The sequence below is a fragment of the Ctenopharyngodon idella genome, chromosome 9, assembly GCF_019924925.1.
Source record: "Ctenopharyngodon idella isolate HZGC_01 chromosome 9, HZGC01, whole genome shotgun sequence".
Lineage (NCBI taxonomy): Eukaryota > Metazoa > Chordata > Actinopteri > Cypriniformes > Xenocyprididae > Ctenopharyngodon > Ctenopharyngodon idella.
This window is the reverse complement of record NC_067228.1, coordinates 8,972,451-8,985,274: the sequence shown is the minus strand read 5'-3', so window position 1 is coordinate 8,985,274 and position 12,824 is coordinate 8,972,451. Positions and strand designations below refer to the sequence as shown.

The 12,824-nt window shown below is 37.2% G+C and overlaps 1 protein-coding gene across 7 annotated transcripts in view; it reads right to left on the bottom strand.

Moving 5' to 3' along the window:
* Positions 1 to 4,800: 4,800 nt before the first annotated feature.
* Positions 4,801 to 12,824, bottom strand: part of bard1 (BRCA1 associated RING domain 1) — a 32,927-nt gene continuing 24,903 nt past the window's right edge. For 6 of the 7 annotated variants that reach the window (XM_051906555.1, XM_051906554.1, XM_051906550.1 and 3 more), the window contains 3 exons: positions 12,643 to 12,738; positions 7,567 to 7,664; positions 4,801 to 5,202 (listed from right to left, as the gene is read on the bottom strand). In XM_051906555.1, the coding sequence (XP_051762515.1) occupies positions 4,867 to 5,202; positions 7,567 to 7,664; positions 12,643 to 12,738 (530 nt within the window). In that variant the 3' untranslated portion in view covers positions 4,801 to 4,866. Of the gene's footprint in view, positions 5,203 to 7,566; positions 7,665 to 7,781; positions 7,821 to 12,642; positions 12,739 to 12,824 lie in introns of all 7 variants that reach the window. The other variant, XR_007931721.1, reaches the window with a different exon arrangement.

The following is a 12,824-nucleotide window of genomic DNA, read 5'->3' as shown; positions in this document are numbered from 1 at the left end:
TCCCATCTGTCCTCATGTATGATTTTCCCCCCACTGTTCTCTTTTGACAATCACATGGAATTCACAATGACCAGGCCTGATGACGTGGAATACATCTCATTTGTACTTTTTCATAGCGTCTTTTTTCCTGATTCATAACAAGCTACAGTACATCCACTGAAGGAAAGACCGGCTTCATCCGTGAAGAAATTGTGTTCTGCATCATGCTTCTAGAAAGACCTGATTCTTTGTGCACATGGCCTTCAATGTCTGTCAATGTCTCTACAATTCACTGTCAGTTTTTTGTAAAGGTGAACCATTGCTCTTTTTTTGAGACACTGACTAACTGTAGCTGGAAGCTGTGAAAGATTGTTCTTTTTTCTAAACAAAACTGTTATATGAACTTGTGCCTGAAAACAAACAAACTGCATCTCTAATGGAAGAGGAAAAAAATACTGTTAAACAATCAGCTTTTCTTACTGACGGGCACTGAGGGTCATTACGCTTAAAGGGACAGTTCACCCAAAACAAAAAAAGACAATTTTGTCATCATTTACTCACCCTCATGTTGTTGCAAAGTTGTATGACTTTCTTCTGTGGAGCATAAAAGGACAAATTAAAGAATTGTATTCATTTTCATTTCCATGCAATTACAATGAATGAGGAGCTGAAGCTTCAAAAGGACCCCAAACCAAAATAAAAGCGAGGCCATGATTTGTGCGCAATATTCCAAGTCTCATAGCCATAAACCAACTTTGTGTGAGAAACAAAAAAAGCTGTAAAGGTTTGAAAGAGTGAGTAAATGATGACAGAATTTCCATTTTTCTGTGAACTATTCATTTAAAACTCATTTTACTCAATGATTATATATCATTTAACACAGTGCTATTATTTAAGATTAAGAATTATTATTATTATTAATATTACTCTTATTTTATGGGACAGTACAAAGCCCAGGTGCCCTTCCTAATGTATAAACATGTACATATCTCAAAGCGTTTAATGTGTATTCTGAATTCAGAGTTAGAAAAAGGATTAAAAACGTGTATTATTTATGAAGACAAAACTATTTTGTTAAATAGACTGAAAAAAAGTGTTATTCAGTAAAAAAGAAAGCCGGTGTATGGATTTATTTTTCCCCCCCCTTCCTATCTTTTGTAAGCATATCCAACCAGCTCATCTCCAACCAGATGCACAGGGCATCTCCGATACTGCAGACATGAGCAGTTCCTAAATGCTGACAGGGCAGTAAGTATTTTATAACCAGCCATTCATTTACAGTGTGGAAACATCACATTCCTTCTGTCACAGGGATAGTCGGGCACATGTTCACTTTATTCTGCTACTGCTAAGAAAACAGACGGCACACTGAGGTCAGAGAGCAGGAAAGAGAGGAACTCAGACCATTACTGTAACTCCACCACAGGTTTACTCATCCATCATTGTCTAGGAGAGCATTAAAGTGCTGATACAACAGGACGAAGTGGCACAAAGAAATGCTAGAACCCCCTAAAAGCTATTGAAGAAGTGCAACCTTCATCATAAGTAGCAGAAAGAGTAGCCGGAACTGAATTGCTTCCAATCCTGATGGACCAACATACTATGACATCCATGGAAAGCACTATTCACACACCATTTTTGCTCTAAGCAATGTTTTGAGTAAAGAGTTATTTACACAGGATGTCTGTGATAGTGTTACATAAGCTCGTGTGCCCACAAGATCATATATAATTAAGGGAAGAAATTAATTGAGGTGAGGATCTTACCTGGTGCTGCTACTACTGAGGATCAGACTCTCTTTATTGATTTCATTTTCTTTTTACATCAGATGGGATATCAGCAGGCAGCACTTGAACCACCAACTGACAAAAAGCCTCAATAATGCAAAGGGGGAAAAACACCAGGTAGCAAATAAGAAATTTAGCGTAGCTACAGTATTCAATAAGTAAAAACAAAAGGTGCTGTGACTAGAAATGTTAATATTCTTCAATGCCAATATGCACCCAATATTAAAATTCCATACTACTACTTTTGTCTAAATAAATTAAAAATAAACTGAAATTAACATTTTAAATGCTACAGGTAAATTTAGGCAAAATTTATTTCATTTTGAGACTTTATTAGTTTTAAAATTAGTATTAAAATTATTAGTGTTTTTTAAATATTAAATTTAAGAAGGCAAAGGTGTTCTAAATGTAAAAATATGGACATGCACAACTGAATATACAATGTTTATAAAATATACTATATTTATGAATATACAGTATTTAAAAATGGATTTGAAAAAAACTGGCTGTTATCAGATATGGTGCATAAATATCCCTAGCATATTTTAGTATCAATAAGATACCATTATAGTCAGGGGCGCACATAACTTTTTTGGTTCTCAAGGGACCACCCGGAGATGTTGCTTAGTACTCACACTTTGCTCTCCTCACTTATCTTCTTTTCTCTCGAACATGGTAGATGATGATTATTATTATTTTTTTTAATTAACATTAATGACAGACAACAGCAAGAATATTAGGCTGCTGTCACTTTAAGACGGAATGCACGCACGGACTGAATATATTGACACACATCCGGTTTCTTTCTCAACTGTTCGCTAATGATATAACCGAAAGAATACTTGCCGAGACAGGTATTTTGACATAATTTTGTGAGTAGGTGTCCGTTCAAGAGAAAGAGGAATCAATTCGATGTTAGAGCGCTGTCTGAACCGCCTCTCTCTCTCTCTCTGCGTGCGCGTGCTTCGGGTGTGGCACAGATAACAGCTCGCGAGTCCCGATTTTCGCCTCTTCTTCCGCTTTTAAAATCGTTTTGAATGTGTTAATTGGCGAGACAAAACACGTCCAAATGATAAACTTTCACTCTATGATGGTTATATTTAGCAGTTAATTAGCGAATCACATGCGTGCCGAACCGTTGGGCCTTATCCGTACGGATCACGGATTAACTGCGATCTGTTGCACCCCTAATAATTAAAGAACACACTTACCATCATGATTGCTATCTTACCAGAGATGGAGAAAAATCTTACTCCAGTAAGTAAACGTGTCCCTGTGAACTGGTCCCCAAAAATGTTGGTACTCAAAAGCGCTTCCTCCATGTTTTCTCGTGCGCATCGTTTATTTTTACCACGCATGCGCACCAGTTATTTGCACCCCGATTATAGTTTTTATTAATAGTTTGAATTGTATTTATTTTTTATATTTTATATTTTCATTGTAATTTTTGTTAAAGATTTAACAGTTTTGTTTCTTGTCATTTTGTATTAGTGTTTTTTTTATTCAGTTGTAGTTATTTTAGTACATCAGGTTAAACTAAAAGAAGTTAATGTTTTTTAGTTTATTTCAAGTAATGACATTTTTTTTAAAGTTTTAGTTTTATTTGTATAATAACCCTGGTTAGATGATGCGTGAGCTAGTCAAAAACAGTAATTTACACAAATATTACCAAGGTTGTGCAAGATAAGCATTTGAATCAGATGGGAACTAACCTCCAGAAGAAAAACTAGGCTTGTCCTAGACTAGACGTAAGACATTGCACTCTCTAACTGAAATCCAGTTTAGCATCATTCAATTAAAGTAGTGAAGAAAGCTTGTTTTGGCAGCAGAACTTCCCAAACATACAAAGAAGATCATTCTTCAGTAGTTCTGAGATTTATAACATCGTTTTATCATCAGCTTCTGTTTGGTACTATGAGTCTAGGCAATAATTATAAAGTTAGATCTCCAGTCTTTCCCTTTAATATAAATTCTGGCTAAAAAGATGATCTTGGATGAATAGAAAAGCCAGCATTCATATTAAAGACATCTTCAGATATACTACAAACCAAAAGCAACGGCCAAAAATCCAGCATTGTGAAAAACAATGCATAATGAGTAACTTTGCCCTCAGGATTGTATCTGTCTGCACACATTGCTCTGTAAAAGTGCATTTGAAAGCTCTTAACTCTTAGTAGCGAGATGATAAAGTTTGCAAAGTCAGGTGTTAAGAGTTAAGGGTGCATGTTTCCCTCTACCCACAGGACCCTCAATACCCTCCAATTAATCACCCCACGAAACCCTGTCCACACCACTAATTGCCTCCCTCCACGTCCCTGCAGGACGAGGGCGAAGCAATTTAATGCGGCTCACAGCAATCAATAGCAATTAGGAGCATCCCTGACTAATCCCATTGAAAGCCGAGTCTTGGGAGATGGCCAAAGAGGACCAGAAATCTTTCATTTTTTTAACCCTTGCAGAAACAACGAGCAAAGAAAACAAAAACTTGCTTGTTTGAAAGCACCAATGTTTGAGAATTAATTGCTCTTTCTCTTTAGGTATCTTTTTCCATCTAATCTAAATGCCACCTCATCATCTGTAGAGGCAAAGAAAGCCAGGATCCCATTATCCTGTCCTGGTCTATATGAATACCATTTGTTTTTTTAAACAAAAGCTATCTAAGCAATTAGCATTGCATTTTAAAGTCTGATGAAGATGTAAGTTTTGTCTGGAGGAATATAAAACAAAATCCCAAGAGATCTCTGAATGGTTAGCACACAAGTTGCGAATCTGCTCAAAATAGGTCATGTATCCTAACAATGGCAAACGTTTTTATAATTTTCTAGCTTTCAGATGGCATAATGTGGCCTAGAACAAAAAAGAACAAGCACAATAGACTCTAAAAAGCGTGCAAATACTTTTCTCCTGAGAGTTGCCACGTGACTTGAGTCTTCAGGGGATAGTCAGGCCCTTTATTTTGCCTCACATACAAAAGCTTGATGAAAACAGCAATTATGATGTCTCTATCTTCAGATACGGATTAAAAAAAACTAAATTCTTTTATGCAGAAAGAAGGTTTTATTTGATGTCATGAAGTTGAAACACAATAGTACAGCAAGGTCTAGGGCTCCGGCACAGGCAGGAGCTGAAAGGCAGCTATGCAGTCCAGAAGCCATGTGGATGGAGCTGACCACACCTTACCTAACCGGACCCTCTGGGGTTTGTAGGAGCTCTGAGGATCATACAAGATGTACTGGGTGCAGAGAATCTGGTCTGAACCAGGCTGGGCGTGGTAGGCCGCTGCGCTCAGGGTTTGCGTGACGTCACTGTCGGGCTTGGGCTGGCGATTCAGAAGCTGACCTCCTCCTGCTTTCACTAACTGAAGGAGCTCATGTTTAGGCGGCTTGAGGAAGGAGCCCAGCATGTAGAAGAAGCAGCCATCAAAGAGTGGAGGCAGCTAAAGATGTATGAGAAAAGGAGAACAATTTAGTACATAAAGCATCGATAAAGTACCTGAATAGATAATTTATGACATCCTAAAATGGCCTGCATCGTAATTATTGGCATTTTGTTGAGCCTTTGCCATATTGATAGTGGAAGTGACAGGAAATTAATGGTAAAAGAGGGAGAAAGCTGACTTGAGGCCAGATTTGAACCCACAATTCCCACATGAGCACCAAATCTCAATGTATCTGAAGTGTGCAAACCGCCACGTTTACAATCCAGACAGAAATATTTGCATTTTTAAAGGTGATATATGAATACTGCATACCCTTTTTGACCAATACATTTCCAAGACTTTTCCAGTCCCAGAATTTTTACAACATTTATTAGAGAAATTTCTGCAGGACATCTGGGGTTAAAGTGACAGGCTACTGCTCTAGTATGGTCTGGATAGTTTTGGGACAATGCCAGCTCAGGGGAACTGTAAGATGCCCGTAAGATGTGGGTCACTGGCACACACTTGTTGAGAGGTCAACGCGCTAGTCTCAGGCCATTACAGTCGCACGATAACCAGGACAGGCTTGCAATTTCACACAATTTTTTTTTTTTTTTATTAATCATTTTATTCAGCAAGGATGCATTAAATTGATCAAAAGTGACACAAAAGACTTTTACACCCCAAAAAAATATTTGAAATAAATGTATATTTGGAAAAAAAAAAAAAAAAAATTCTATTCATCAAATAATCTTGATATTTTTCAATATTGATAATAATATGAAATGTAATTTGAGCTCCAAATCAGCAATTTAGAATGATTTCTGAAAGATCATGTGACACTGAAGACTGGAGTAATCATGCTGAAAATTCAGCTTCGCCATCACAGGAATAAATGACATACTAAAATATATTCAAACAGTTAAACAGAACAGAAAACAGTTATTTTAAATTTTAACAATTTCACAATATTATTGTTTTTAATGTATTTTTAAAATAAATGCAGCCTTGGGGAGCACAGGGATTTCTTTCAAAAACATTAATAAAATCCCAAACTTTTGGACAGTAGTCTATGTATTTTTGTCAATATTACAGATTCAAAATGTATGGAAGCCCATTTCCGCCACTAAATAAAAAAATAAAACAGTAATTGTGACTTTTTATCTCAGAATTCTGACTTTTTATCTCGCAATTGCGAGTTTATATCTCATAATTCTGACTTTTCTTCTCAATTCTGACTTTTTTTCCCCTCACAATTGCGAGATAAAGTCAAAATTCTGAGATATAAACTCGCAATTGCGTGATATAAAGTCACAATTCTGATATATAAACTTGCAATTGCATGACAAAGTCACAATTCTGAGATATAAAGTCGCAATTGCGAGAAAAAAAGTCAGAATTGCAAGAAAAAAGTTTCACACAATTGTAAGTTTATATCTCACAATTGTGAGAAAAATTGTGATATAAAGTCAGAATTCTTTTTATCACGCAATTACGAGTTTATATTTCGCAATTCTGACTTTATAACTCGCAATTGTGAGGAAAAAAAGTCAGAATTCTGAGATAAAAAGTCGCAATTACTGTTTTTATTTTTTTTTTTATTTAGTAGTGGAACGGGCTTCCATAAAAATGCTTTAGTAATACAGCAAAAAAATAAAATACAATATATATCAAGCATGATTTTAAAACTGTATTTCACTAAATGAACAAAATTAAGAATTATATTTAATAATTTTCACTAATATAACAAATCATATGCACCAATATACCAATTTACCGTAATAAACTTCCATAATTATAATTATACTATAATAAATCACAAGAAATTAGACAAGGAATGCTTCCGCAGCTGGCCTAATGTTGCTTAATTTTACATAGCCATCAAAATAATCATGAATGTATTGTGAAAATATCACCTCGTCCTACAATGAATCCAAAACCCTGCGTTTTTTATGTTAAATGACTGCAAAGAGGCTGCTATTAAACTGCGTCACGAGTCTTAGCAATCAGAGCAGAACAGCAAGCTTGGCTTCTTTGCTGCAATGCATTTGAGCAGTACATCGTGGCCTAGGGAGATCACCAGTGCCCTATATTGTCTTACAATACAGAGTCCTTTCAGAAAGTCACAAATGTGTTGCCTCCATTTGAATTCCCTGTCCTCGAGGAAGTGTGTGACTTTCTAAACAAGGCACAATCCATAGCACAGTCAGTAATAAAAGCCAAGCCAGCCTGAGGAGAGCAGATCAACATGGCAGATTGACAATGAGAGACCATTAAAGAGCAGGACCAGGAGAGGGTTTCACTCAGCCATTATTCCTCCTCTCTGGAGAGGAAAATGTGTCGATAATTGTTAGACCCTCCACATGTCGGCCTGTCACTCACCAGGCTGTCTCTGTTCGCACGGGCACGCAGGGGGCCGTCACCTGCCTCGTACTCGCTCTCCCCGACCCAGCTGCCTGCCTGAAGGCTACAACTCACCCCTGGAAGAAAGACTGAGAGTAAGAGAGCGAGACATAACAGATCAACAAAGCAGCTATACATCAGCATTTTAAAGGGATAGTTGACCAAAAATGAAAATCTTGTCATTATTTACTCACCCTCATTTCATTTCAAACCTGTATGCTATTATTTTTTTCCTGTGGAATATAAAAAGAAAATATTTTGAAGATTTTTCTCACATAAAGATATTGTATGGCTACATAAGACTAAAAATATAGTGGCTAATATAGTTATTTTATGGTTGTTTTTGGTCTTTTTTGAAGAATGACAGTCGTGGAGCGGCTCTTTTTTTGGTGAGAAAATAATGACAGAATTTTCATTTTTCGGGTGAACTATTCTTTTAAGTGTAAAAGAAATCTGCGGTTTCAAGGCAAATATGTACAACAGCAGTGATGCAACGTGCACTTAAATTCTGCAAGTCTTATGCTTTATTTTACAACTTTCACTTGGGAAAAATAACAGAGCAGGACAAGATTTTCAGGGCAGGAAGACATACTGCTAGAGGGGACCATGGATCTCTCTCTTATTCATTTCTGTCAGGTAAAATTCTTTACAGAACGTCTTCAGCACAATATACTACAAGTGATCTCTCTGCTGCACAAGGCTGTCCAAAAAAAAACAGCTGCTGCTTCACACATATATAAAAATCAAATCCTCCATCACAAGCCTTTTTCGCCTGCTGAACTTGTTTACAACTATTTGATAGCGTTCTGCTCGGTTTGCCCTAGTTGTACGTCTAGCTGAAATGGCTCTTTCTTGACTGAAGAGCTCTAGAGTAGCAGGACGCTATTGTCTGTTGTTCCAATGAGAATGACAGAAAAAGGACAAGGGGAATAAATGGGCACCTTGTAGAGTGTCTAAAAATATTTATGAAGCAGTTTAAGAGGAGAGCCAAGATGCTAGCGCGATCTCTCAGTGGCTTTTCCAAGTGACTTTATTTTGAAACAGGGTTATAACAGAGTGTCTGTGTGTGTGTGTGTGTGTGTGTGTTTATATATATATATATATATATATATACACACACACATACACGGCCCTTCAGCCGTGACTTATTCACGATATAGCACTAGCCTCAAGTACCTTATTGCTTTTATAAAACGGTTACCACACAATACAAATATTAAAGCCAAACATATGTATCAATGCAACTTTCATGAAGTAAACTTTCACTAAAAGCCTTCCTTCCGCCGGAAAAAAAAAATAGTCCCTGACCGTGAACAGCAAAAGAAGTAACATTATTACGCCATTAGATGGCGGCAAAGACTGTCTTAATGAGTGTGTCAGTCAGTAGCAAAGACTTTTACATTGAAAAGACTGAATTGTTGTGAACACGGAACAAGATGCAACTGACAAATGCTTTGACTAGCGCTGTCAGTCACGGGAAAACCCCTTAACTGTTAAAAGGACAAGATAATACATTGGATATTTAAACAGATTTTTTATTATGAACATAGGACTGACCTAAAGGAAAATGCTAAATCTGTATATTATATATATATATATATATATATAAAAAAATTAAAAATAAGCTGTATTTTTACACATAAATTTGGAAATTAAAATAATATACACACATACACAAACATTTAAAAGGCCAGTAAGATTTGAAAGTAAAAAAAAAAAAAAAGTAATTAAACAATTATAAGTGACAGTAAAGCCATTTATAATGTTACAAAATGTTAAGAATGTTTCTATTTCAAATAAATGCTGTTCTTTTGTACTTTCTGTACATTCTATTCATATAAATAGAACAACCATCAGTGGCCAATTCTCCACACCACAAACTGACAAACATATCACACACACTCTCACCTCGATTTTTGTGCTCTTGGAGGAAGAAGTCTCCAAACTCATCCTTTCCAATCACCCTACTTCCTGTCCTCTTGATCCTATCCCCACTCATCTCCTTCAAGCCATTTCTTCTTCAGTTGTACCTGCACTCACTCACATCATCAACACCTCTCTTCACACTGGTACCGTTCCCACAGCATTTAAGGAGACTCGGATAACCCCACTGCTTCAGAAACCCACTCTAAATCCAGCACATTTAGAAAACTACAGACCGGTATCCCATCTTCCATTCATTGCTAAGACAGTTGAGCGAGTCGTGCTCAACCAAGTCACTACCTTTCTCACCCAGAACAACCTCCTGGACAACAACCAGTCTGGCTTCAAAAGCGGCCACTCAACCGAGACGGCCTTGCTCTGGGTTATTGAAGCTCTGAGACTGCCAAGAGCAGCTTCCAAATCATCAGTACTCATCTTTCTGGATCTGTCTGCTGCTTTTGACACGGTTAACCACCAGATCCTCCTGTCAACCTTCATGACAATGGGCATCTCAGGAACCGCACTCCAGTCTTGCCTCTCAGGTAGGTCCTTCAGAGTGTGTTTGAGGGGTGAGGTGTCACATCTAGCTATTGGGGTGCCTCAGGGCTCAGTGCTTGGACCACTTCTCTTCTCCATCTACATGACATCACTAGGATCTCTCATTCAGAAACATGGCTTTTCCTATCACTGGTATGCTGATGACATACAACTCTACCTCTCATTCCAGCCAGATGATCTGATGGTAGCTGCTCGCATATCAGCCTGGCTGACAGACATTTCGGACTGGATTAAGGACCACCAACTTCAACTCAACCTTGCAAAGACAGAACTGCTTGTAAACTCGGCCAAACCCAACACTTCTTCACAACTTCTCCATTCAGCTAGGTTCATCATCCATAACTCCTTCCAGGACAGCCAGGAACCTCTGAGTTGTAGAATGATTTATAGAATGTTATTATTAACATAAAATAAGCATGATTTTAAGTTTGCTTTTCATCCTTTTTAATTTTACTTCAATAAAATTAAAATACTGTTAAATATTAATATTTTGTTATTAATATAATGTATTAAATATTTTCATACTATTTTTAGTACACAATAATACTAATATAGTATAAAATAAATACAATACCAAGTGCAAACGGGCCAGGAATGAAAATCAAATTGGAGGGGTAACCAACCATTTTTGTCCACATCCCACTCTAGTCTCTTATCGTAATGGAAAAAAACCCACTTTAGATTAAAATTTTGCATACCGTTGTGGCAGTGTGCCGCTGAGCCATTAGCAGGATTAGTATTCCTGCATCCAAAGTGTCACTGTGTATCGCTATCTCTGTATCCAGCCCAGCCCATGGTATCAGAACACCGACACCACCTATAGGAGCGAGTGCAGGCACACGCAGAATCCTCCATAGTAATCATGAGCTGTAATTGCACTTCCTCTGCCTCTTTAATTACAGTGTTCATTTCCCGGGACCCCGTGAGGGCGGTGGCGGTGAGAATGCTACATCCCGGGGTTAATCCGACTCTCTCTCTGGACGATAGGGCCAGGTTGTTAGCCGAGCACCAAAGAGCCATTAGCATATTAGCTAATTAGATTCACGATGATGGGAGACATCGAAGCTCAGCATGTGTGTGTGCGGTGGGTGGCTGTGGATCATGGCGCTGGCAGCTCACACACTCATGGGCACTGAACCGTGATACACTGAGCCATGGAGACCCATACAGAAAAGCTGAGGCACAGCATCAAGAGCTCATACAGTGTGGCACAGACAAGAGGGCTAAACTGAATGATGTATACTTACTCAGTCATTCTTTATGCCTGCACAAAAATCGTATTGCGATGTGATATGAATGGTGATAATAAAAACGCAACATCTCATGTTACTGCTGCTAAGGTGTGAGAGGGGAAAAGAACAAAAAGTCTCCAATTTGAAGGGGCTATAAGTAGAATTCAGAAACCCTTGTTATTAGCAACACTCTTTGCATTCACATCATAACTGAAATGAAAAGTGGATTTTTCCATTCTTATTCTAAATCTTCTTCTTATAATATTTGATAATATTGATATTTAATTAATAATAATAATGAACACTGAATATTCAATATTATTATTATTATTATTATTATTATATTACATTGAGCATATATGCTGTATAAACTCAAGGAAGGCTTTAGAGTTTTAGTTTGTAGTTGGCAACAGTTTCTACACAAGTAATGCATTCAATCATGGCCTTTTTCTGTGACCCTGTGTTACCTTATTAGATTTGCATAATAACTAGAGCTGGTTAGAAATGCTTTGAATTACATGAATGTGAAAATATAGTGAATCTGGATCAAGATACATCAAGCATTTCCAATATCCAGCGAGTAAAATTTCTACCGCTTTTTGATTTTTTTTTTTTTTTTTTTTAAATCTATAGGGAAAACTGATAGATAATGCAGTAAATCTGCCATCAAAAGGTGTTGTCTGCCGTGGACTGGATATTAAAGATGGATAGTAAATATGTTAACAATAACCAAAATCAAAAAAATAGATAGCTTGGAGAACAACACCTCACCAGCAATGATCCCTCTAGGCTGCATGCGAGAACGGCAGTGCACTTCTGATGTTGCTCCCACATAGAGCAAAATGAATTCAGCACAGAAGGCAGACTCAAAAAAAAAAAAAAAAGCATGGGATTTCGTGAATCGGAGCTCAATTAATGGGTACGGCTTCATTCGGAGTCTATTGATTTTCACTACTGAACTGAAATTGTGTGAAATATTACATATGGAAATATTCATCGCTGATTAATTCACAAGAAAAGGACCACATGCGGAAACTGTGCAAATATTATTATTAATATTTTACTAGGTTAGTTATTTCTGTTGGTTTGCACAATAAAAATAGGCTTTGCTTATCAAGAACAATACACAGTAAATACTGCTCACCAGAACGCATGTTTGCAAATCTGGATGTTAGCAGAAGCAAGTAACCCTATTACTTTGGGGACTATAATTAAAAGTTCTATCATTCAGAAACCTCAGTGTTCAGAAAGAGACATTTGAATAGTACTAATATTCATGCAAACTTATCTAACTAAAACATTTGTACCAATCTAAAGCTTTGACTCATTACTGTGCACTTACAGCTGAAACGGAGCATCCAACAGCCGTTGAGGACGCCCTGCAGTGTGGTCAGGGTAGAGGGCATGATGGGAACATCTGGTACAACCATATGGGTGACTGGAGAGAGACATTTAATCAAAGAGAGAAGCAGTTAATCACAATAAATAAACAAATAAATGACTATTAATATAGTAATATATTAC